The sequence below is a fragment of the Caloenas nicobarica genome, chromosome 26, assembly GCF_036013445.1.
Source record: "Caloenas nicobarica isolate bCalNic1 chromosome 26, bCalNic1.hap1, whole genome shotgun sequence".
NCBI classification, from domain to species: domain Eukaryota; kingdom Metazoa; phylum Chordata; class Aves; order Columbiformes; family Columbidae; genus Caloenas; species Caloenas nicobarica.
Window position 1 is genome coordinate 5,158,314 of NC_088270.1, and position 23,817 is coordinate 5,182,130.

At 46.3% G+C, this 23,817-nt stretch overlaps 2 protein-coding genes and 3 non-coding genes across 5 annotated transcripts in view; all 5 read left to right on the top strand.

Annotated features, from left to right (window-relative positions):
- The window catches only part of CLMP (CXADR like membrane protein), a 36,728-nt gene extending 22,197 nt beyond the window's left edge, over positions 1-14,531 (top strand). The window contains exons 2-7 of the mRNA XM_065652134.1: positions 5,084-5,241; positions 5,889-6,090; positions 6,939-7,106; positions 7,434-7,556; positions 9,171-9,312; positions 10,720-14,531. Of these exons, the coding sequence (XP_065508206.1) occupies positions 5,084-5,241; positions 5,889-6,090; positions 6,939-7,106; positions 7,434-7,556; positions 9,171-9,312; positions 10,720-11,014 (1,088 nt within the window). The 3' untranslated portion in view covers positions 11,015-14,531. The remainder of the gene's footprint in view (positions 1-5,083; positions 5,242-5,888; positions 6,091-6,938; positions 7,107-7,433; positions 7,557-9,170; positions 9,313-10,719) is intronic.
- A 2,690-nt stretch (positions 14,532-17,221) lies between these two features.
- On the top strand, positions 17,222-22,153 carry HSPA8 (heat shock protein family A (Hsp70) member 8). Its single transcript, XM_065651903.1, has 9 exons — positions 17,222-17,297; positions 17,948-18,157; positions 18,649-18,854; positions 18,954-19,106; positions 19,209-19,764; positions 20,101-20,303; positions 20,607-20,805; positions 20,965-21,197; positions 21,663-22,153. Exons 2-9 carry the CDS (start codon positions 17,953-17,955, stop codon positions 21,858-21,860), a joined length of 1,953 nt encoding a protein of 650 aa, XP_065507975.1. The 5' UTR covers positions 17,222-17,297; positions 17,948-17,952; the 3' UTR covers positions 21,861-22,153.
- Positions 19,927-20,017, top strand: LOC135998910 (small nucleolar RNA SNORD14). Its single transcript, XR_010607659.1, has one exon. It is a non-coding gene; the product is annotated as a small nucleolar RNA SNORD14 (small nucleolar RNA).
- On the top strand, positions 20,428-20,524 carry LOC135998909 (small nucleolar RNA SNORD14). The gene has a single exon (XR_010607658.1). It is a non-coding gene; the product is annotated as a small nucleolar RNA SNORD14 (small nucleolar RNA).
- Positions 21,284-21,380, top strand: LOC135998908 (small nucleolar RNA SNORD14). Its single transcript, XR_010607657.1, has one exon. It is a non-coding gene; the product is annotated as a small nucleolar RNA SNORD14 (small nucleolar RNA).
- Positions 22,154-23,817: the final 1,664 nt, after the last annotated feature.

Consider the following 23,817-nt stretch of genomic DNA (forward strand, 5'->3'; position numbering starts at 1 on the left):
GAGTGGGGAAAAATGTTTTTAGCACAAGAGTGAGTCAAATGTGTAGGATTATTCAGCTAGAGGAACACTACAAGCCTGAATAAGTCTGCAGATGTTCATTCTCTTTGGGCTAATTTCAACTGCTTAAGTAGGAAGTTTTTGCTACTTTGGATCATTTTGACTAAAATGGAGTACTTGTACAAGCGGTTCAGCCTGCAGGTCTAGCTGAGATCAGCTATAGCATAGCATTGAGGTATCTTTTTTTTCTAGCAGCCTAACTGGATTTTCAGAAGAATGTGTTACTCAGGGGACTACAGGACCAAAACTTCCTTCTCAAAAGGATCCTGTTTTCAGATAGTGGAGTTACACAGGTGGGAAAATAAATAAGAGCATCACAAGAAGGACTCAAAACCAGATCACAATTATTGGTTATGAGAAAACTTGTATGTAGGGGACTGTTAATGTTTCAGAAAGGATGTGATGTGCCTTGACAACAGTGGCCGTTCACCGTTCTTGTCACACTTTCATCCAGGAATCATTTTGATACTAATGAACAAAAGCAGACAGAGCACCTATCACAGGTGAAGTGGAAATTGTCCAGACAGTGCTATAAACTGTGTCAATATTGGAGTTCCTGCTTTTGCTGTTGCACTGAAACTTTTCCACAGCAGCCAACCTGAGCCACATCCCCCTGTCTGGTGCTAATACGGGATGTCTCGAGTTGCAGGAGAATTACAGGTTGCATTTCTGCTCCTTCTTGGAGATGAGTGCCTTGGAATAGTCTGTTGCAAATGTCATCTTTGATTAAAAAGCCAAAAAAAATTATAAAGAAGCGTAGCTGGAGGATAAATTTCACAGATGTTCCTGGAGCAACTGATATTTTTTTGGATGTTCATATCTTAAAGTTGGTGTAAACTTGCTTTGGGCCAATTTTACAAAGCATCTTTGGTTTTTTTTGTATCTCAGTTCTCTGAACCTTTTCTAGGCTATTCCTCCAAATTCCAGCAGTAAAGTGATATAGCACAACTTATTACTTATTAAAAAGTATAATCTATATTTAGCATTGCTCCCTAATTCAAACCTCCTTCTGAACCTAATGAAAGATTTAAATCTGGAAGCTCTTTAGCTTTTAGCACATGAATTTGCCCACAAATAAAAATGTCAGCAAAACAGTTATTTTCACTTTGATTCTGCTTGTATGTTTATGTGCCTTGCAGCTATATATATTTAATGTGCATTTTTGTATATACATATGCTTGTTATTGGATGGGCATGAAAACAAACTGAACTTCATAACAGCATCTATAGGAAAGCATGTATGATCAGGTTAAGGATTCAGACATGAAACCACTACTTTGGATGTTCATGATCTGTAATAAAATAGCACAAAGTTGTGATTTGCTCTGCATTGCACAGGAGCTGGTTCCTTCCCTCTGCACCCATTTCAAAGGGCAGATGGCTCTGAAGGTCAAACCCTCTTATAATATACATTCAAAATCAGTAGTCCTTTAAAAATCTCAGAATGAGTTCTGGGGACTGCTGTCTGCTTAGGTGTGCTAGTTTGGGAGTTGTTGAAAATATTTGTTGCTCTGTATTTCTCGGATTTTAAAACATGAGTGAGAAATGGAAGACAACAATCTTCTTCCCTTGTCTGCAGGGTGTTGGGTGAGTTATTGTCTTCCGAACAATAGAGTGCACATTTTAAACATTGCAGTGGTCTCCTCCCCTCTGAACACAGAACATTGCATTGCTTGCGGTGCGTCAGCGAGCCTGGCGCTGCACCCAGTGCTTTTATTTCAGGCCCATGGCCAATGCTTTCAAAATGCTGCGGTCGCAATCAGCTTGAGGGTTCCTGCTCTGCAGGAAAAACAAACCAACCTCCCTCCAAAGTCATGGGACAGGGGCTGAGTAAGGCCTGAGTAAAGCTGAGAGAAGCTATTCCCAAATTGCAGCATAAAGAGCCGCATGCAGGATGTGGAAGGGGAGGAGGGTTTTTTGGGGCAGGAACTGCGGAGCCTGCGTGAATGTGGCATTACTGAGCGAGACTTGTGGATCGGGCTTCTGGGAAAACCATCTATTGTTTGAATCTATTGTGTGCTGGATCCAGCCCTGAGGGCGATACTCTGAGCGGGCTCTGCCCTCGTGTGGCTGCCACGCTTTGAAGGGGGACCCAGCTGTGCACCCACCCAGCTGTGCACCCACCCAGCTGTGCACCCACCCAGCTGTGCAAAAGGGCTCACCAGGAACAAGCTGCTCTTGCAAACCAGCCAATATGCGTCCTGGCTGGTATATGGGAGTGTTTGCTGCTCTGTGGGGTTGTCTGTAAGCAGGCGCTCTCCTTTAGTCTGCATTTAAATAAAACTTTAACTGAGGGGTGTGAGAAATAAATGGTAAAAGCACTGTGGGCGAAATGTCTTTCTTTTTTTTGACCTGTTCTTGCTAGGTGTCATCTACACAAATACAAGAGAACTTTCAGAGGACATTTATTCTTCACTGAATAATGAAACACTTAATCTAGAGGGGGCTTGGATATATTATCTAGTTCTTTTTTCTTTCTGAGGCACATATTGGAAATTCCAGCACATATCTAAAGGTAAACTCCCATTTCATCACTGCTTGCTGCGGTGAGACCCTACCCAAACTATTGAAAGGCACAAAGTGTGTTCTCATGGAGCTCTTTTTGGGCTTTGCATGGGTCATTTCTATAACTGGCACCCTATGTTGGGTTCTTGTATGAAGTTTTGTTTTGAGCTTCCTTTTAGCTTTCTACAGGTACAGATGGTTGGAAAGGGAAAAAAGGGTTTTGTCTAAGATACCTGCAAAACTTACTGACTTTGTTGTGAGTTTGTGGGCATCGATAAAGAGCTAATAAGGACTAAAGGGGCGAATTGGTGTTTCTGATGTGGGTTGTTTGTTGTGTTGGGTTTTTTTTTTTTTGAGTAAGACAAACATGCCATGGAAAGTTATGCAGTGTGTGTGACAATCTAGTTATCAGTTCAATGATGAATCTGCTCCAAATGATGATCATGTTGAAAAAGCAAGGGATGCTTTAGAAAGTCGCAATCTCTATCTCACTGGATGTCTCCCTGACCTCATCCCCATTTAGAAGATGAGCTTATAGGCACAGGGCTATTTCTTAAATTCAGAGCATGTTTGCTGGGGGCAACAAGAACAGACCAAGGTGTGAGCTTTCCTCAAAACAGCTTGTCCAAGAGAGAGGAATTAAAATTATGCTCGCTATACTCCTTCAAAAGGTGATTTATAAATCCTGATCAAGGCTTATAAGTAAAACTACACTTTAAAATGTAGAATAGCCTGTGAAGTGCGCTCAAAACCTCAGTGCTCCGCTGGCACAGGACTTTGGAAGTGTTGCAAATGTTACATGAATGCTCGCTGTTGTGGTGCTTAAATTAAACTTATTGATCAGTCATCTAGCGAGCGGGAGCGTGTTAATGAAGGCAGCCCGCAGCAGTGGGGCTGGAGGAGAAAGCAGGCGCTCATCTTCGGCAGAACGTATAATTGTATTTGGCAGATGGAGCTTTGAGACTGGTGAATCCAGTGATAAACTGGATTACTTTTCCTTTTAAAGCAAGCAGCTAATGTGGCTGAAAAGGAGCTTTCACTCTCATCAATTTATGCAGAGATCCATGCAGAGGAGGAGAGCCTAATCCTTTGCAAGACTCCACCTGTCTTGAAATTCTAGGTATTTTATGTATGTGCATGCACACAGTGGCTGATACCTCTTATAGAAGCGCTTGGCAAGGATTGATTAAATATTAGAAGCTCAGGAGCTGGGGAATGATCTTGTGATCAGTTTGGAGGCAGAGCTGAGAATGAGCAGGGACGGAATGAATTTTCTAAAACCAGAGCTGGTCCTGAAGAAACAGGAAAAGCTGAGGAAGTGTCATGTTGGATGTAATTTCTCCTGTGGTGTGTTTTGTTTTGTTTGCTTTTTCCGCTTAAAGTAAAGGTTAAAGATCTGCTATTTAAATGCAAGTATAGGAACAAATTTAGCGTGTGTAACGAGATCTTCTCAGGCTCTTGCCAGTAATCTTGCGATGTTATCACAGGATTGTGCGTTCAATCACACGTGTGACTCCCTAGTGCTGCCAGCTCTCACAGTTTTCATCAGTTTCACAATAATTGGTCCAAGAAGCGAGAGATTTCATCTCGCTTCATTTCATGGGGAAAAAAATATGCTTTTAGGCTTTCTTCTTGCATAGCAAAGCTTAAGAACAACCCAACTGCACTCTGAAGATTCAAACACAAAAGGCAGATGGCACTTGTGTCCCAGAAATCCCCATGGAAACTTGGTTGGGAAGTTTTTTCTTTGGTGTCATAACAGACCTGGGAGTCCCTGACCTAAATCCTGTAATTTGTCCTACCTTTTATCTTTTGGATCAGTTTTAATTGAGTGGGAGTTAACAGGCTTTTTTGGGGGGGGGCGGTTACTGGCTGACATTTAAAAAGCTCTGCTTCCCTCTGCTGGTTCAGCTGGGCAATGTGTTTTGATTTTAAATCCTGACAAAGTTTTTGACCACTTGTGATTTTTTCGGACGTTGCTATTCAGAGGCACTTCTCTAGCGTACCTGTACCGTGCCCTTTATAAGGTTAACCCTCTTGTTCCCAGGCTCGTCTCTTATTTCCAGCGCCGAAGTTCACGCACTGAACATCATCCAGCGTTAGGGAAGAGACTTTATGCCTTGTCAGGCTGACATAGGAATAAAGCGATGGGCTCTGAAGGTCTTTTGAGTGGAAATACCGCCTATGAATTAAGGTAATTAAAGGTGAAGGCAAAACCAAGGAGGTTAGTTGAAATTTTGAGTGCACGGAGGACGTGGGTGCGACTTCAGCATTGACAGCTCTGGAGTGTGAAGCCATCTGTTCTTCGTGCTTAAATATTAGTGTGAAACTAACTGCCTGTGTATGTATAGATGTCCCCTTTAATCAGCTGCAATCTGTCTAGGAAGCTAAGCCGTGGGATTTTCTCCGATGCTGTGAAGCAAACGAGGAAGAATCCAGTAAAACCTAAACTAGCAACGCCCGTCAGTACAAGAGACGCGTATTTAAACCCGGCCTTTGACCGCCAGCTTCTCTCTTTCAGCTTCCTGTTCGGTTTGGCTGTCCGAGGCTCAGACTGAATTTAAGAGGGTGGCCGAAGAAAACGTGACTTTGCCCTGTCACCATCGCCTGGGCCTCCTGGAGCAAGGCAGCCTGGATATTGAGTGGCTGCTGCACATTTCAGAGACGGTACAAAAAGCGGTAGGTTCAGCCCCGATTAGCATCTGCCGAGAAAACTGTCCTATTTCTGTGTCGACATCATCATCAGACGTCACTGATTTAGCGACTTCCGTGATCTTGCTTGCAAGTTATTCCGATTAAATAAGCAGTGTTTAGAAAACAAAACCAACTTATTTAGAGATACTTATAACAGGTAGAAGTCGTTTGATATTCGCGCATGCTGTATTGGAACAGGTGGTGTTACAGTTGAGTTTTCTTTAAACTAACACAGTTATGTAATGAGTCATAATGAGATAAACTTCAGAACTGCCCTTCAGGTTTTCAGAAATGACCTTGGGATTTTGTGGGCCTGGTTTTTGAAACCTCGGTTTCAGGAAATAATACTGTAGTTTAGTACTTATAAAAATCAGGTCCGTAGTAACTTAGTAACTTATTTTGACACTAGTATAAATGCTCCAATATCAATATCTAGCATAAATACCATTTAGGGGTCAGTCTCAGACTTGAAATCGATATTCAGTTTTCCACCCTGCCACAGGCTTCCCGTGAGACCCTTGGCAAGTCACTTCACCGTGGAGAACCTGCTGTTCCCGAAAATGCTTTGATTTATTGTTCTGTGTGGAAGTAAAATTGCAAGCGGCTGCTCAGTGACTTTCTTTGCTCCTCAGGTGATCACCTACTCTGGAGGCCGTGTTTATGACGACCTGAACGAGGAACAGAAAGGGCGCGTTTCCTTCACATCCAACTTCCTTGCTGGAGATGCGTCCTTACAAATCATATCCCTGCAGTCCAGCGACGCGGGGAAGTACATCTGTAAGGTTAAAAATGCTGGGCAGTACGAATGGGCTCGCATCACCCTGAAGGTTGTAGGTAAGGTCATTTTATTGTTTTTCCGAACCAAAAAAAAAAAAATTCCAGATGCATTTCCTGGAGGGAGATTTTTTTCAGCGGGGTATAAATACACTAAGACATCTTATGATCAGGTTTCGCTGTCCGACTCTCTATCTGCCTTTGTGGTTTTTGGCAAAGGACAGGACACAGGAAGAGCCTAAAGAACTAGTCTGAGGTAAGTATAACCACTTGCAAAATCATATGGACTGCTCTTTCCAAATTATCTCTATGATCTCATCACACAAACTAGACTGATATTCTAGCTTAGCTGGCAAGCACCCTGTCCAGATCTCCTGCTGAGGACTCTGGGTTCATGTCCCAGGACTCCAAACAAATCCAAGTCCATGGAGGTGACAAATAAACTGCCGGGGTTAGCATTTTGCTTCCCTGATTTCAGTTTAATGGTTGGCTTTTGGCACGTACGCTATCATCCCATGGAAGAAGTGCTGTGGCCTGCCAGGTGCTGTGAGGAGAAGGAAGAAATGGAGAAGTAGGGGGAGGAAAAAGATGCTCTTTAAATAGTACCTAGAAGAGGATCGCAGTAATACAGCTCCCCTGATGCGAGTATCCACGAGGCAAACTGTCCCAGGGTATTATAATGTGTCATTTCTACATCTGAGCCAGGCAGCTCCACTTCTTAGTCTATGAGGTTGCACGCAGTTGCAGTTAAAGTCCCGCAACAACCATCACCGGTCTAATTCTTTAATGCATTCCAGAGAAGGCAGCTCTTGGAAGCTGCTTAAACTACGTTCTTGTGCCAAAGAAAGGGTTTCCTACTGAGAACACAGCCTGCTGCATGTGCATGACCCGTCTTTTGTTTCTTCTAGAAAAACCTTCCAAGCCCAAGTGCTGGCTGGAAGGGGAGCTGTTGGAAGGAAAGGAGCTGTCCCTGCAGTGCCGTTCCGCCTCCGGCACCGCACCCATCTCCTACCGCTGGCAGCGCATAAACGAGGAAGACGAGAGAGCGGAACATCTCCCGCCTACATCGAGAGTCAGTAAGTCAGGTCATTTCCTCGCCCGCGGCCAGGCGACCGCCCACACGCACAGCCGTGTGCCTGCTTTTCAAACGGGAGCGCTCGCTGGCAGCGACGGTGGCTCTCCGTGCTGCGGCCGCACGTTGTGCTGTGCGCCACCCTCAACGGGGAAGCGCGCGAGGAGTTTGTTTGTTCTGTTGCTGAAGGTCGATAAATGATATTTTGCGCGGCGTCGTTGATCTTGAACTGATTAGATCCACAAGTTCAATCTGTGCTTCTGTGTCCTGTGCCCTACTAAGGTCTCATAGCCTTTTTTTATTAATCCCAGTGTTGTTTTTCCTGTTTCAGACATTTCTAACCCCGGGCAAGTCCTGCTGAAGAATCTTACGCAGATGAGCACAGGGTTATACCGATGCATTGCCACCAACGAGGCTGGACAAGAAAGCTGTGTTGTTCAGGTGACAGTGCAGCGTAAGTATTGGCACATAGACCAACAATCGCACCACCGTACGAGCAGCAGCGCTTCACAGCCGCCCCATCTCCACTGATAACTCTGTGCCATGCCTTTGCTCTTTCGAACTTGAATCACGTGAATTAGTTCTTATTTATTGCACTTCTGGTTTGCGCAGAAGTCCTCTGTATAACCTTGAGTGGTAAATAAGTCATTTGGGCTCAGATGTTTTGATCTGTTAGAAATTTTGATGCTGAGAACAACTAACGAAATACTAGGGGAAAAAATGGTGATTTAGAGGTTCCAGAGTCTCCAGTTTTTAGAGTTAATTCTGGCTGGAACGATTACATGAGGTTACTCTCAATTACAAAATCTCTGTGTGGCTGTTCCATCGTTCTAGTTCCAAATTATGTATCTGTCGCACACGGGATAGTAAACTATCTAAAGGCAGCTGGAAAGGCTGACTTTGACATGAAGGAATGCGCAGAATAAAAGGCAACTCTTGACATAGTTTACTTTTAATCCAGATTTAATAAACTCTGTCCTGAACACCAGAGATTGAAATCAGTGTCCTGCCTGATCAACCCCATCAAGGGCGTGTGCCTGTCTAGGTATCTGTGTCTTAGCATATGCATGCAAGGAAAAAAGTGGCATTTAGCAGCAGCACTGAGGACAACCGAATCCAAACAATACCGTTTAGGAGGTTTTTGTGTGCTGTTATCAGGGGAGATCAGAAGGAGCTGGATCTGCCGTGATAAAAAGCTGCTAATGGCGAAGTCTCTTCATGGAGATTCCACGCCTTTGGAATTTTTCTGCCCAGCCAAGCCTGAAATAACTGGAATATGGTCATGTAGCAAGGAAAACCTGCTTGCCTCAGGCACCTGAAGTAAAAGCGTCCAGTCAGCTTTTATGCCAAATTGGTTTAAAGCCTCACTTTGGTTTGCTAAACCCTCCGTAGGGATGAGCCTTAAGGTAACAACTTTCAGATGAAGCCAACCTAACGATTCTTATCAAAAGAAGTTGTCATAAAGTATCAATTTAGGGCCCATATACACTGGGAAGTGTTCTGTCATTAACTTTTTTATTTTGGATGAAAAATGCCTTGCACCTACACCGCATGGTCTTTCTTTCCTCCTACCTCTCGACCCCGCTCAGGTCACTTTTTTCCTCAATTTGAATAATTCATTCTGCAAATGGATTGTTGAAAGGGAAGAAAAATCGTCATGGGGAAACATTCTAGTTCAAGCACTCTTCTGCCTCTAGGAAACTGCTTGGTGCTTTGTTTCACACCTAGATTGTCCTGTCTCTCTCTGCACTTTCCGTGGTTCTGTGCTCTTACGAGACTATTTTTCCTCCTCATTTCAGTTCTGGCCCACAGTTGAATGCATAGATATAGCACTTGTGATCCCACCCTTCCAGAGCCCAATACTTCTCTCACTCTTAGCTCAGATTTAGAAACAATGCTTGAAGATAAACTGGTTCAAGTTCTGTGAGGAGACATGCCTAAATACGTAGATTAACACATTCTGTCCTGATTTATACCCAGCGCTGTAAGTTGTAGTGGGGACAGGAACCTGACCGTATGACCCTGGTGAGAGTTTGCCATCTAACACGTTCTATTGTCCGGACAACAGATGCACAAAATATCGGCGTGATCGCTGGAGCGGTTTGCGGCGCGGTGGTGGGACTCTGCCTCCTTTTCCTGGTGGTGAGGCTGACAATAAGGAGGAAAGAAAAGAAGAGATACGAGGAAGAGGAGGCACCAAATGAAATCAGGTAACGCCTTTTATTTAACCCCCCCGCCTCTCGCCCTCCCTTCTTTCAGTTTCACGCATCTTATCGCTACCGTTTTAAGTAACCTAGCTGTAAGTGTCTTAAAAGGTTGTTCTAAAAAGCTTCTCAAGACTCCTTGAAATATCAGTGACAAATTTCTTGACTGTGAGTACCTTTGTGAAGACTTTCCAGAAAATTAGATTAAAATGTCTTCTTTTTTTTTTCCCCCGGAACAAATTAGCATAAAATTCAACAAAATATTCCCTCTCACACTTGCAACTTCAGCGTTTTAAAGCATTTGCATAATCCTCTCCAGTACTAAATCCAACCCACTTGTCCGTTGTTTTTCTGAGAGGTTCGGGTGTTTTCTTTTTTTATTTCCAATCGCAATTTCTGTCGGGAATGCCACGAGGCAAGCAGGTTTTCGCAGTCTCTCTTGAGTCCTTTGAACAACTGTGCTTCTGGATTTAGCTCAGGGTGAAAATCCCGCTGAGCTGCTGCGTGCAGAGCTGAGCCGCCTCGCCCTGAGCGCGTGTACCGAGAATGCTGACGCGTGTGCCTGAACCTCATCTGTTCCATGCGTGTGAGCTCTGCCACTTCCCTCCCTAAGCAGAGACTGGGCTCCAGCCAGTCCAGCCTAAACCTCTCGAGGAAGGAAAGTGCTGGAAAAACATATTTCCAGGAATGAGTCTTAGCTGCCTTGAAGAAAGCCCTTTCCTTGTTCCATCCTTACTTCTATTTGTAAAGGACCGCCTGCCCTCATATGACATCTATGTACCTCTAGGCATCTCTATAATCCCTTCAGCAGCTGATTATGTTGCCTGATGGTCAGGTTGCCAGCAAGGAGGTAGCCTCTGCTGATTTCTTCTCTTCCCTTCCCTTTGCTTTCAGATCTACCATGCCTTTTTATTTTTAGTCTGAGCTTCAGCCTCTTGTATCAGCTTTTCACACCTGCCTGTTCTCCCTCTTCTCTCTTTCTCTCTCTGGGCCCAGTTCTTGCACTTCTTTCACTACTCACATTTTTTCCTTAACTAGAAGAACCGGTTTTGGGCTAGTCCTGTCTAAATGATTTGTCATTATGAGTAAAGATTACAGAGCAGACAGTTCTATCTGAGCTGTTTGCACCGACACTTGGCATTCGTTCCACAGACCTCAAAGCTGCACACAAAGAGCCAGTCGTGTGCAGCATATATTCCAAATCCGTTTGACCAATAGAGAGTTCAGCCCACAAAGTTGCGCAGCACAGAATTCAGAAAACCCTGTACCTTGCTCAAACTGCTGGACAAATACGCCCCGGTGATTTGCAGCTTCAATAAGCAGCTGCTTATTGCAGCAGCAGTTCAGTCTGGTAAAATGAATAAGTGTTTCTGTTCTCGTGGTGTTTGAGCCCTGTCATCTGTTTGGTTGCAGAGAAGACGCAGAGGCGCCCAAGGCCCATCTCGTCAAGCCCAGTTCCTCCTCTTCTGGCTCCAGGAGCTCACGCTCAGGTTCCTCCTCAACCAGGTCAACAGCCAACAGTGCCTCTCGCAGCCAACGGACTTTGTCGACAGAAGCTACTCCTCATCTAACTCCTCCCCAGTACGGCCAGAGGGAGACGGAGAGAAAAGAAATTGAGCCAAAGAAAGTCGACTACGCTAACCTGATGAAAATGGGAGCGACGCTGGTCATGGTGCCTGCCCAAAGCCGAGCGTTCCAGACTGTGTGACTGCTCGCCTGGAGACTCCTGCTGTCCAGAAACACTTCACATACCACCAGCCACGTAGGAATTGTTAGGTTAGTTAGCTTCTTGGTCAGCTTCATTTTAATCACTTGTGATTATTCACACCACGAGAAGCCCTCCCACTCAACTCTTTCTTACATCTTCCAGCACTGAGGTTCTGATACAGAATTATTTTTTTGAAGAAAGATGCATTTGAGGGAAAAGGGAGCCTTCTTTTTACATTATCTTTTTCAGACGTGGAACACTACAACAGCTAGGTGCTGTAAAAATGAAATGAAGCCAAACCTCGCGGTTTTAAAAAAGGGATCCACAGAAACATAAAGACACATAATATTCCAGAGAGGTTTTGTGGGGAGAGGAAAGTCTCTTGTGCTGGTTCCAGAGAACTTTCTCAAAGATATAGTGTCTTATCTGAAGATTCTGAGGCAGACTCTCTGCTGAGGATAGTCTGGTGCTCAACCTCAAGGGGAACTGACAAACACTTCACGTTTTCTGCATTCAGTCTTCTAATGAAATACTTTTGGAGGCTGTAACTGAAGTGGAAATGCAAGGATCACTCAAAAAGGTCAAGAGATGCAGTATTAAGGCATGTATCTGAACTAACCTCTGCACTAAAGAGAAAGGACCCTTTATGTCAAGGAAATAGAGGTGCTTTAATTGCCAGAATACACTTAACGATGCACCCAGAGAGATACGGCCAGGAGCCTGATTCTGCTTTTATGGTCCGCACTGCAAAGCCGCAGTAACTCCCCTGGAGTTGTATCTGTGACAAATGAGCCTTAGTGTGATGAGAACTGGGCACTGAATCCAGAATGAAAGCAGGACCTCAAAAAGTGAGGGCCACTAATCTACCAAAAAGCCTGGACGAAGCATTTGGAAGATATCTTTGCTATCGCCAGGTCGTGAATTCACCAGTTTTGGGGTGAGCCGTGCTGTAGAAACCTTACGGAGAGCTCTTCCCAAGACTGAACGAACAGCGTTCTTGAGCTGACCTTCAGGCATCCAGGTAAGACTGAAGGACAGAGTGACAGAGCACGTAGTGAGGAAAATACATCGGGGACAGGTCGACAAGCACAATGCTACTTCCATTAGAAAATATTTGTGTGCAATGTCCCATTCATACACCAAACACTGGGTCGGGTGCTATTCTTGAGGCTTAAACCTTAGCGTGACCCTTAAAAAAATTGCAAGAATCATGCAAATATTTACTGTGATTAAATTAGCCAGAATAAATGTTTCCAAGGAATATAAAGTCCTACGCTTAAAGTTGAAGAACAAAAGGAGATGATGGGAAATAGGGACAAGCTTCCCCTGGAGGCAGATGCTTGCATAATTCTGTCGGATATATTTTCCTCTGAAGGACTTGGCTCTACACACAAACCCTGAGCTTGTAGGTTCTAGATTCCTGTATTCCTGGACTGATGATTTTCTATTTTAAAAAAATTAGGTGCTTTTTTTCATTTGATAGAGGGAGGGTTTTCTCCAATTTATGGAATGAGTCTACGGGAGAAGGATCAGCACAGAAGAACCACAGATTTATAATTCTTTCACTCCAGGGACTGTAATTAATCTCCTTTTCTGTCTGAGACCCAGAATTGTAGCTTCTTTGCTTGAGGTCTTAGACATTTTGATCAAAGCCAAGCCCTGCTTGGGCTGCTTCCTTATGGGAAATAGTTTTGAAACTTGCCCTCTGCTATCTGAGAACTTCTCTTCCTAGTCGTAGTCACCCGTTTTCATCACACGTACCAAAATTTCACTTGCTCTCTCTACCTAGCCACCCACGGCAGGACAAAGTACTGCTGTGTTCTGCGGAGAAGGCAGTCCCGAGTCACAGATTTAAACAAAGAGACATTCGTTATTAGGTGTTTTATAAGCTTCTGCTTTCGTGACAGCTCCTGGGGTTGGATACTGTGGCATTTTACCCAGACAGTTTCCCTGGATACTCCAGAGGCACATTTCCTGGAATGTTTTGGTGGGTTTGGTGGCGGCTGTCACTGCTTGGAAGCAGCAGCTCTAAGTGGCTGTGATTCCTCTGCAGTTGCTCTTTTCCTGGAGCCTGAAGGCTTAGGCACTCGGAAGCACTTACAAGGTACTCCAGAGCTGGGAAAGTCCCGAAGAGCATGAGCAGGACTGCTGAGGCTTCTGTGGTTGCTCATTGTGCTTAATGTTACCTGTGTTGCATCTGAGGATAGTTATTCTATGCATATAAAAGCAGGAGTGCTTTTCCCGGTAAAGAATACACGCCTGAGCAACCAGAAGCTTATAACCACAAAATTAAGGGTAACAATCAGACAGTTGAGCTGGCTACAGCCCGAATACCAAGTACTGTAGGTTGGCTTTGAGTCCAGAGCCAGAGTTGCAATTAGCAGAGAGGAGGATGCTCTGTCTGCAGCCTGGAGGCCACTTGCTGCCGGCGAGGAGAATCCTCCAGCCTGCTCCTGGCAGCCTCTTTGCTGCAGGACAGATCAGCCGTTGCAGCCTTCTCCTGGTCTCCAGCTCTCCTGGAGCAGAGAAGGCGCTCCTTGCCGTATGAGCTATCTGTCTGATTGCATAGGATGGAAGGGTTACGGATCTTGGGGAAAAGAAGTTATTTGGAAGCAACTGCTGAAGCCTGGCGTGTGTGTGATCGTTCCCAGCCCCGCGGGAAGCAGGAGGTACGTGTGCCCGCTGCCCGGGCACGCACAGACCGCCCCGCGCACAAGCCACCTCAGAAAAAGCCACGGAACAAAGATGCAATGGTGAGCGGGCACCGTGGCGATTTAACATCGCCAAGTCTGAAACGCCGTGGTGCTTTTCAGACCACACTTCAGTGATCTCACGGGTGAATACAAAGTTCTGCACTTCAGTTGCTAGCATGAAGCCCGAAGGGAAAAAGTTCATTACTCAGAGGAAATACGAGAAAGAGATCATGTGCAAGGTATTCTATTTTCAAAGGGACGTTTTCTGAGCTCCGGATGATACTATCGGGAGTTGCAAAAGGGAAGCAAATGATACATAAGCCAAATTATTCTGTAAAATAGTGTATTTGAAGCATTTACTGTCATATAACAGTTACTACTAGCGTGATTAAATGCATACAATGTTAGGTAGCTTTCTTTTGTTTCTCAGCAGCTAAACTACGCTTACATCTCTTCTACCTGCTATAATTGTTGTACTGTGTCTGAACAACTCAGAGGAAAGCAAATATTTATTATTGATTCCTTTGAATCAATGATTTCATAATTTTTTTTTTGTTTGGTTGTTTTATAAATAAATGTGCTGCAGCTGAAGTGCTGCAGCTCAACTGAACTTGTACTAATGCTCCATCTTCTGTGGTACCATGCATTACACGCAGTCAAGCTGAATCCAAGGAAAAAAGTACGGCATCAAAAATACCATTTTTAAGCTAACAAGGACTATGTGCATATTTGCCTGGAAAACATGGGGAAGCTGGTCTTTTTCCTGGGTATTTTTTCAGTCTTCTTTATGAGACACGGTATGAAATATGTGCAGCCTTGGGTGTATTGAAGTAAATAGTGTTTTGACTTCCACGCAGCTATTTCACCTGAGATATTTTGGCTGAGGATGGGGATGCTTCCAGCTAATGCGGTAAAGAGTGCGAGCGCAGACACAGCACAGCCACAAACCCGCGGTGACAGCGTCCTCCCACTCCCGCATCTTTCAGTTCATCTCCTGAACTGCGCGCGAGAGGCCAACGAAACCTTGAACAACTCGGTGCTCAGACGGTTCGGATCTTTTCCGCAGATAAACACTTGGAACCAGCCAACAGGAATCTCCAGTCAGGGAGATGTAGGTGGAATTTAGGGTAACTAAAGATAACTGTGGTTGATTTCTCTTGCAGTAGTTCAGCCTTCTTTCCCCGGCGGTGTTTTGCGCAGAGGTCTCCCGACATCAGCAATCTTCCTTACTGAAATCTGGGAGTAAAAAGTGCAACGTGATTACGCAGTATTTAAAACAAAACACAGTGACAACACAGTGGTCTCATAGGTGTGTCCTGTCTGTCCGTGATTCATGAGGAAACGCTGTTACTGGCTCCCTCCTGGGTTGATGCCACCCAAAATCTGCTTAAGCGATACACATTTGGGGAGGGGTTGTGCAATTGCATACTTTTGTACAGTGTCAGGAATCCTGGGTTATTTTTAACCTGGATCAGCTCGCACACTGAAGGGGGGGACACGGTGGGAAAGGGAAGGGACTGCTTTGGATTTTTAAACTTTAACCGGGGCATGCAGATGCAAATGGTGTACAAATAACAAATGCTGCTGTTGTGAATAGGAAAGGTGTCTTTGATAAATCTCCACTCTCTTCCCAATACTGTTTTAAATGCTTAAAGCAAAAGCAGTGCTTGATCGCTAACGTACTAAATTAGCTTAAAAAAAAAAAAAAAAGTTGGAATTCATCATTTACAAAAACTACACAGAATACTTGCCAGAGTCCAGCCTGCTGAGCCTTAATTTTTCTGGTACACAGTAATTGAGCTGCTTTTATATGTTAACAGCCTTTAATTGCCAATTCAATGAGTCATTTGCCAAACTGCCCTCCTCCCTGCTCTGACTCACTGCTGTTGAGGCTGCCTTCACTTGCTATCAGCCTGTGCGGAGTATGGTTGCACATCTAAATGTCACTATTTAATCTGAAGGTGCAGGTAGTGCTATTCTTAGGTCCTACTGAAATTCTGCCCATGATTTAAAAAAAAAAAAAAAAAGGCAAAGAGTTGAGCGTTCCAGCAGCCTGTCAGATAATGAGGTGATGGTTCCTATTGACAACCTTATCTTAAAAGACACAAGAGAGTGACAGGTAATGCTCCAAGATAGGGAGCTGCTTTTCTTTTCCTGCTGCTCCTCCTAACCTTGTACACTCAGGTTCCAACTCCAAACTGCGCCTTTTGCCACCATCCAAAGGTCCCGGCTCAGGTTCCAGCCTATAGAGCAAGAACTGGAGGCACAAAGTGTTGGTTGACACGAGTGACTTCACCACATCTGCCCCAGGAGCCTGGTCAGGACGGGGGTTTTGTGTCACCCTCCTCCTAACGACTCCCTCTGCCTTTTCCACTCGGTGTTTTTTGCCATGTAAATAAACACTTGGTGCAATTCCCAGCCCTCCTGCCTGACTGATTGGTGACCTCTGATCAGTTTGCAGCCCAACATTCGCGCTCGTCCGTCTGCACCTTGATCCCCAAGGAAGCTGAGCAGCCTCTGCTCCCTTTGCACCCAAGTAAGTCACTGGGAGCAGCGCTGACGTGCGGAGGGGCGACACGCTGCCCCATGGTTTGGTTTGGTGCATTAATGCTGATTACGGATGGGAAAAACTGGGGATGCTGTGGGGGCTGCATTCACAGAACACTGCCTCATTAAACAGAACGCAGGGTTGGAGCAGCAGCACGCTGCCGAGAGAGATTATTGTGCTGAGAGAGATTCGCTGCAGCAAATGCTGTGGGAAGCGTTGGGCAATGAGCATAAAAATGAGAATTCAGCCATTCCTCCGGGGGCACAGTGATCTGCCCCAGGGCCGGCCCCCCGCACCTCCAGCTTCCCCATGGGAAACCGGAACGCTCTTTTCCGGCCGGCTCTGCCGTGAACTCAGGGACGAGGGGCCGGCCGGGTCCCGCACACGGGCCCGGGTCCCGCACACGGGCCTGGGGCCCGGCCCGGCCCCGCATGGCGCCGCCATGTGTGTCCCCCCCGCCCGCTTCCCCATTCCCGCGGCCCACCACCCTCTATGCAAATCAACAGCCAACCCCGCGATCTGATTGGTCATTCCCACCCCAAGGCGCCTTCCCCCTAGCGCGCGAAATATGCAAACGGGCCTCCGGTGCCGCGTTGCGATTGGCTCCTGGAGCCATTTGACTGTCCCCGCCCCCTCGTTCAGCCTACCATCGTCTGTGTCGCCACCGGCGTGCGGCCGCTGGAGGGCTCTGATTGGCTCCCGCGCACACGAAGCTCCGCCCCCCGGCCGTTGCGGAGCGGTGGGTGCCTGTGGGGGGAGCGAGGAAAGCGCATGAAGGTTCGAGAATACCGGCCGGCCGGCGGGCACGCCCCCTTCCTGCGCGCGTCACGGCGGGTGCGGCTTCCGGCCGGCGGCCATTGGCTGGAAGGCCGGCGGAGCGCGCGAGCGGATTGGCTGGAGCGGCGGGAGGGGGCGGGCGCTTCTGGAAGGTTCTGAGAGGCTATATAAAGGCTGCGGGGCGGGCGCCGAGCGGTCTCATTGAGCAGGAGCCGCAGCGGAGCCGTTTCCCGTGTGTGCGTCCCGGCCTGTCCGCGCCGCCCAGGTAACGGGCCCGGGGCCGGGGTGGCGATCCGGGGGCAGCGATCTGGGGAGAGGGGTCGCTGCCGCATTGCGGGGAGTCGGGCAGGGTTGGGAGGTGGGAGCCCTTGTGGGCTTTTCCCTTTTGCTGCGCTGTTTCCGTGCGCTGCTGACGCTTTTTCGCCTAAATCGGAGCTAAGGGTGTTTTTTGGTGGTTTTTTTTTTTTTTCCCCACGTTCCCTTGTCCTGAAAGGGTGGGGGGAGGGAGGAGGCCGAGCGGCCGTGTCACCGCCTGCCGGGCGCGCCCGGGGGTGTGTGGTGGGGGGGAGGTGGAGCCGTGTCCGTGGGGAGCCTGGGAGTGCTGGGGCTTCCAGCTTAAAGGCGGGGGAGCAGCGGGGAACGGGGGTCGGTGTGGCCGCGGGGCTGGGGCTGTGCCAGGACACATGGACTCCATGTCCCGGCAGCCATTTGTCCGCCTGTCACGTGATGCGGGCGGGGCGGGGCTTGGCGGGAGGCGGGCCCGCGGGCCACGTGATGTGTCACGTTATCGGTCCCGTTGGACACCACGTGGTGGCTCTAAACGTAAAGAGCAGTTGGTTGTAAACCCTGGGATTACAGACCACGCATCTTAACTTACGTCTTATTTTACACACTTTTTTTTTTTTTCCCCCTCAGACAAGATGTCGAAGGGACCAGCTGTCGGAATTGATCTCGGCACCACCTATTCCTGTGTCGGCGTGTTCCAGCACGGGAAGGTGGAAATCATTGCCAATGACCAGGGCAACCGGACCACCCCCAGCTACGTCGCCTTCACGGACACAGAAAGATTGATCGGCGATGCTGCCAAGAACCAAGTGGCCATGAATCCAACCAATACAGTTTTCGGTAGGGCTACAAGATTTGTGTACATCACATGCAGAGAATTAGCATGACGGTGGTAGCATTCTTTGCTTATAATAAGTGACCAATAGCACAATTAAAGTTTCCTCTGGGAAGTTAAAACTCTTAATCTGAATAATACAAGTGTGTTACTAATAGTTAAACTTCTATTATGTACTGGGAAAGTATGTGCCCTATGGATACAGCCTTGTGTTGCTGTAGGTTCTTGGTGCTTATTGTTAAGTGGCCTTGACTAAGTGTCTTGGACTTAGTCCTAGTCTTACTGTGGTTTATGGTACAGCGGCTGTAGCATTGCTGTGGTGGCTGCAAGGTTATTCTGATGAGTTTGTGCATATCTGAGAGAAAAAAGCATGACTACATGCAGCAAGGTCTTGGTGAGGCAGTAATAATTCCACATTAGTATTGCTTTTTAGGAACAACTTCGTGTTCCTTGTTACTAGTGAACATACGTAATATGGCCAACTGTTGTTTTCCAGATGCAAAACGGTTGATTGGGCGTAGGTTTGATGATTCTGTTGTCCAGTCTGATATGAAGCACTGGCCTTTCACTGTGGTGAATGATGCTGGCAGACCGAAGGTCCAGGTGGAGTACAAAGGCGAGACAAAGAGCTTCTACCCAGAAGAAATTTCTTCCATGGTGTTAACCAAAATGAAGGAAATCGCGGAAGCATACCTTGGGAAGGTGAGGTTCAGGATTTCAGTAAAATACAATGAATAATTCTCTGTGTGTGAGTACATAACATGCATAACTCACCATTTTGCTTTCTTTTTTTCTTCGTAGACTGTTACTAATGCTGTAGTGACTGTACCAGCCTATTTCAATGACTCTCAGCGTCAGGCTACAAAAGATGCTGGAACCATTGCTGGGCTCAATGTTCTGCGAATTATCAATGAGCCGACAGCTGCTGCAATTGCCTATGGTCTGGACAAAAAGGTATGCTATGGAGTGACTACTGTGTCTGATGTCCAACTAGTCAACCTGCTGAACTAGCAGTAGAAAATGAATTGCATTATGAAAACTGGTCTTTTCTTCCAGGTCGGTGCTGAAAGGAACGTTCTTATTTTTGACCTTGGAGGTGGCACCTTTGATGTGTCTATTCTGACTATTGAAGATGGCATCTTTGAGGTGAAATCCACCGCAGGTGACACTCACTTGGGTGGAGAAGACTTTGACAACCGCATGGTCAACCACTTCATCGCCGAATTCAAGCGCAAGCACAAGAAAGACATCACTGAGAACAAGAGAGCCGTTCGTCGCCTCCGCACTGCCTGCGAGCGTGCCAAGCGTACTCTGTCCTCCAGCACGCAGGCCAGTATTGAAATTGATTCTCTCTATGAGGGGATCGACTTCTACACCTCCATTACCAGAGCTCGCTTTGAAGAGCTGAACGCCGACCTGTTCCGCGGCACCCTGGACCCCGTGGAGAAGGCCCTGCGGGATGCCAAGCTCGACAAGTCGCAGATCCACGACATCGTGCTGGTTGGTGGGTCTACTCGTATCCCAAAGATCCAGAAACTGCTGCAAGATTTCTTCAATGGCAAAGAGCTGAACAAGAGCATTAATCCTGATGAAGCTGTGGCTTACGGTGCAGGTAAGGACAAAAGATTCACATCTCTGCATGTTGGGGCTGTTGGGTGGTGTTCGTAGCAAACCCAGTACTATCTGAAGTTTCAGCAGTACTGGTGTAGGCAGGCCCTGCATCTTCCACCTGAACCACTAAAGCTTTTCCAAGCTGTAAGCGCTTTCCTTTGACTTGCAATGATGAATCAGATTCCAAAGCCATTCGTAGTTTCCACCAGAAGTCTACTGATGATGGCCAAAACCTTCCTTGGATGTCTGAGCGAGCTATCAGTTTCACTGTAGTATGCCATATATTTGTTGCAGGGTTTTTAATGTGTGGTGTGTGTTCTTTCCCCTCTTCCTCCAGCTGTTCAGGCCGCTATTCTGTCTGGAGACAAGTCTGAAAACGTGCAGGATCTGCTGCTGTTGGATGTGACTCCCCTGTCTCTTGGTATTGAGACTGCCGGGGGTGTCATGACAGTCCTGATCAAGCGGAACACCACCATCCCCACCAAGCAGACCCAGACATTCACAACTTACTCGGACAACCAGCCTGGTGTGCTGATCCAGGTGGGTGGGCAGCACTGGGGTGAGCTGATAATGCACTCACATAATCATACGACCCTGTCAACGCTTCCAGTGATAGTTGAAATAAATCTCTTAGGCCAGAGATCGTGTGCTCGTAAATGCCTGGTTGCTGTGATGAAAGTGTTTCCAAAGCCATTCGTAGTTTCCACCAGAAGTCGAAAGACTTGTGTTGGTCCAAGTACCTTCCTTGGATGTCTGAGCGACCATGTCACTTCAGAACAACCCATTATAATTTAATAATGTGTGGTCAGACTTATTACTTAATCTGCTGGTTCTTCTTCCTAGGTCTATGAAGGAGAACGTGCTATGACTAAGGACAACAACTTGCTGGGCAAGTTTGAGCTGACAGGTATTCCCCCTGCTCCCAGAGGTGTACCTCAGATTGAAGTAACCTTTGATATCGATGCCAACGGCATCCTGAACGTGTCTGCTGTGGATAAGAGCACTGGCAAGGAGAACAAGATCACAATTACAAATGACAAGGGTAAGGATCCCATGGTTTTGAGGGTGGGGTGGACACTGATTACCTGATGAGGTTTGGCTTGTAAACTCTGTCTACTATTGTATGGGAGGTCATAATTCTCCACTAAAAATGACTGATTATAAACAAAACAGTGACCTGAAATGCTGCTGTTTTCTGCAGGCCGGCTGAGCAAGGAAGACATTGAGCGGATGGTTCAGGAAGCAGAGAAATACAAAGCAGAAGATGAGAAGCAGCGTGATAAAGTGTCTTCTAAGAACTCCCTGGAGTCCTATGCATTCAACATGAAAGCTACTGTAGAAGATGAGAAGCTCCAGGGCAAGATCTCTGATGAGGACAAGCAGAAAATCCTGGACAAATGCAATGAAATCATCAATTGGCTGGACAAGAATCAGGTACGTCATATCCTGCCTTTGGTCAGTGTTTCCTTCTAGTGTCTGAGCTCCAAGGAAAGCTCAAGAGGATGGAGGAAGACTACTGGTTGCTGTGATGAAAGTGTTTCCAAAGCCATTCGTAGTTTCCACCAGAAGTTGAAAGACTTGTGTTGGTCCAAGTACCTTCCTTGGATGTCTGAGCGACCACAGCTTGCAAGCATGTAACTTCTCGATTCCTCCTAACTTAAGCAGGCTAGCTTGCAACCTCTCTTACAGGAGGTCCTTGTTCTTCCAGGAGCAGTGTATGTTCTAGGAGTGATTTGTTGGAGTCTGAAATCAGGAGTTTGGGGCTTAAATTCAAGCCTGCGGAAAGCTCTATAACTGATCTGCTATAATGTTAACAATAAGCCTAGACTCTTAAACTTTGGATTGTGTCTGCTTATTGAGAGTGGCAAATACTGAGCTGTTGTCTTTTTTATTTTTCAGACGGCTGAGAAGGAGGAGTTTGAGCACCAGCAGAAGGAGCTGGAGAAGGTGTGCAACCCCATCATCACCAAGCTGTACCAGAGTGCCGGAGGGATGCCTGGTGGGATGCCCGGCGGGATGCCCGGTGGCTTCCCTGGTGGTGGAGCTCCTCCCTCTGGGGGGGCTTCTTCTGGACCAACCATCGAGGAGGTGGATTAAAGCTGGGGCCAGCGCATTCCACTAGCAGTTGGTGTTGGAGGACCCCTAGATGGGGGTTAGATTGAAGGACCCAAACCTGTAGGCACATCTGGGTATAATCTGCCAGTTTAAAACTCCATAACTGAGCTGCTGTAAGGATAAATAAAAGAAAACAAAACATTTTCTGGGCATTTTAAATACTTGAACATGTGCACAGGAGGGGAGATGAATACCATTGCACTTTACAGTACTGTAAAAAAGTGGAAATGCAATTCATGTCCTAAGGAATAAAAACTATTTAATGGGCATCACAATGTTTCTGTGTTCACTTCTTTATATGTACTGAACAGTGTGAAAAATAAAGTGAAAATCTGGTAAAGATTACATCCTAGCTGAGTATGATCTCACCACAGGCTCCAGGTTATAGGAGCTTCACAAGCCATTTCTGGTTATGAAACCGCTTCCCATAAAGTAATAGAAGATAATTGTGTTAAACCTTGTTTTGAAGGTCAAGGCTGTTAGGGACACATTAACATAGACCAAGCTTTGCTTTCAGTCCAAGATCATAGAGCTACACACTCCAGAAAAAATTTCAGAGCTAGTTACCATCAATCAATGGTAAAGAGTATATTTAAATTGCAAAAAATATGAGGTGTTTGAAAAAAGTGGACAAACAAATCCTTTAGGCCTTAGAGCATTTATTGGCTCAAGGATCCCCTGCTTTTGGGCAGGCAAGTTCAAAAGTGGCTCTTTATTTAAAAAAAAAGTCATTGCTGGGTGGGTAGTGGGCTTTGGGTACCATATTCTACAATAGTAAGCAATATTATGCTTATATGTAGTGTTTTATTATATATTTGTATATGCATGGAGTGTTACACATACCAGCAGTGCTACTCTCAGTGAAACCTGCCACAACAGAGTAGCAATTTTCATTGAGTTGTGACTCTAGGCCATAAAACTCATCACAATTATTATATTGCTTGTTGTCTGGAGATGGATTAGTCAGAATAATCAGCAGTTCAGTACTGATGATTTAACGAAGTGCTTCATGTGTTAAAACACTTTTCTATCTTCACAGATTAACTTCTTTGTCAATGTTGGAGAAGACGTGAGAGGTTTTTAAATTTTATTTTAACAGCGGTGCTTAACCAAAGGGAAAAACCCATCCTCTGACAGTCTGTCACTCCTTTTGCTCCCTCTGAAGTGCCAGTTCCCTGAAACACCAACAGGGAGCAGCTGGGAGTGTTTAAAAACACTTTGCAATTCATCACAGCAGAGCCCTCCAGTTCACGTACAGGTATTTGGGGTCTTTTTTGGGGTGAGTGGGGTGGCAAAAGGGAGGTGGTCTGTGCCACTGATGTCTTGATTCTTAAAAATTTTGGCGTTGTTTAGACTTCGAGAAGATAACAGGAAGAAAATGAGAAACTCGAGGTTTTAGTGACCAATGTGAGATTTGGGGCTTCCCGAGGGAGCTGGCTGCAATTCCGGACATCGGCCACAGGAGGGCAGCACATTCTGGAATGTCACGTAGGCTTTTGGTTTTTTTTTTAAATTTGCCCCCCCCGCCCAGTTTTTCATTCAATTCCCCCCCAATGTTTATGGCGTTTAATTACGTCCTTACCAGCATCTCCCATCACAGTGTACAATACTTTTATTGCTGTAGGTGACAGTAAGTGAAAAGCACCGAGCTCTCAGATTATGTGACGCTCTAGCGTTTCAATGCATTTTAAGTGAGATTCGGGCATCCCCAAGGATGGGCGTCGCCCCCCAGGGTGGGCATCCCCCCCCAGGATGGGCATCCCCCCAATCTGCCTGCAGTTGCGGATTTTGTCCACAGGAGGACAGCACAGACTGTGAAATGCCACAGAGGGAATTTTGCTTTGGCTTTCTCTCCCCAGTTTTGAATTAAATCCCCTTAAAAATGGTTCTGGCGTTTATTTTCAGCCTTAGCAGCATCTCCCACTAAGAATGTGTAATT

Excerpts from the sequence above, each read along its gene's own strand:
- HSPA8 (XM_065651903.1), top strand. The coding sequence starts at position 17,953 with ATGTCGAAGGGACCAGCTGTCGGAATTGATCTCGGCACCACCTATTCC. Across the intron at positions 19,107-19,208 it reads CCTATGGTCTGGACAAAAAG|GTCGGTGCTGAAAGGAACGT; the intron begins GTATGCTATGGA and ends CTTTTCTTCCAG. Across the intron at positions 19,765-20,100 it reads AGCTGTGGCTTACGGTGCAG|CTGTTCAGGCCGCTATTCTG; the intron begins GTAAGGACAAAA and ends CTCTTCCTCCAG.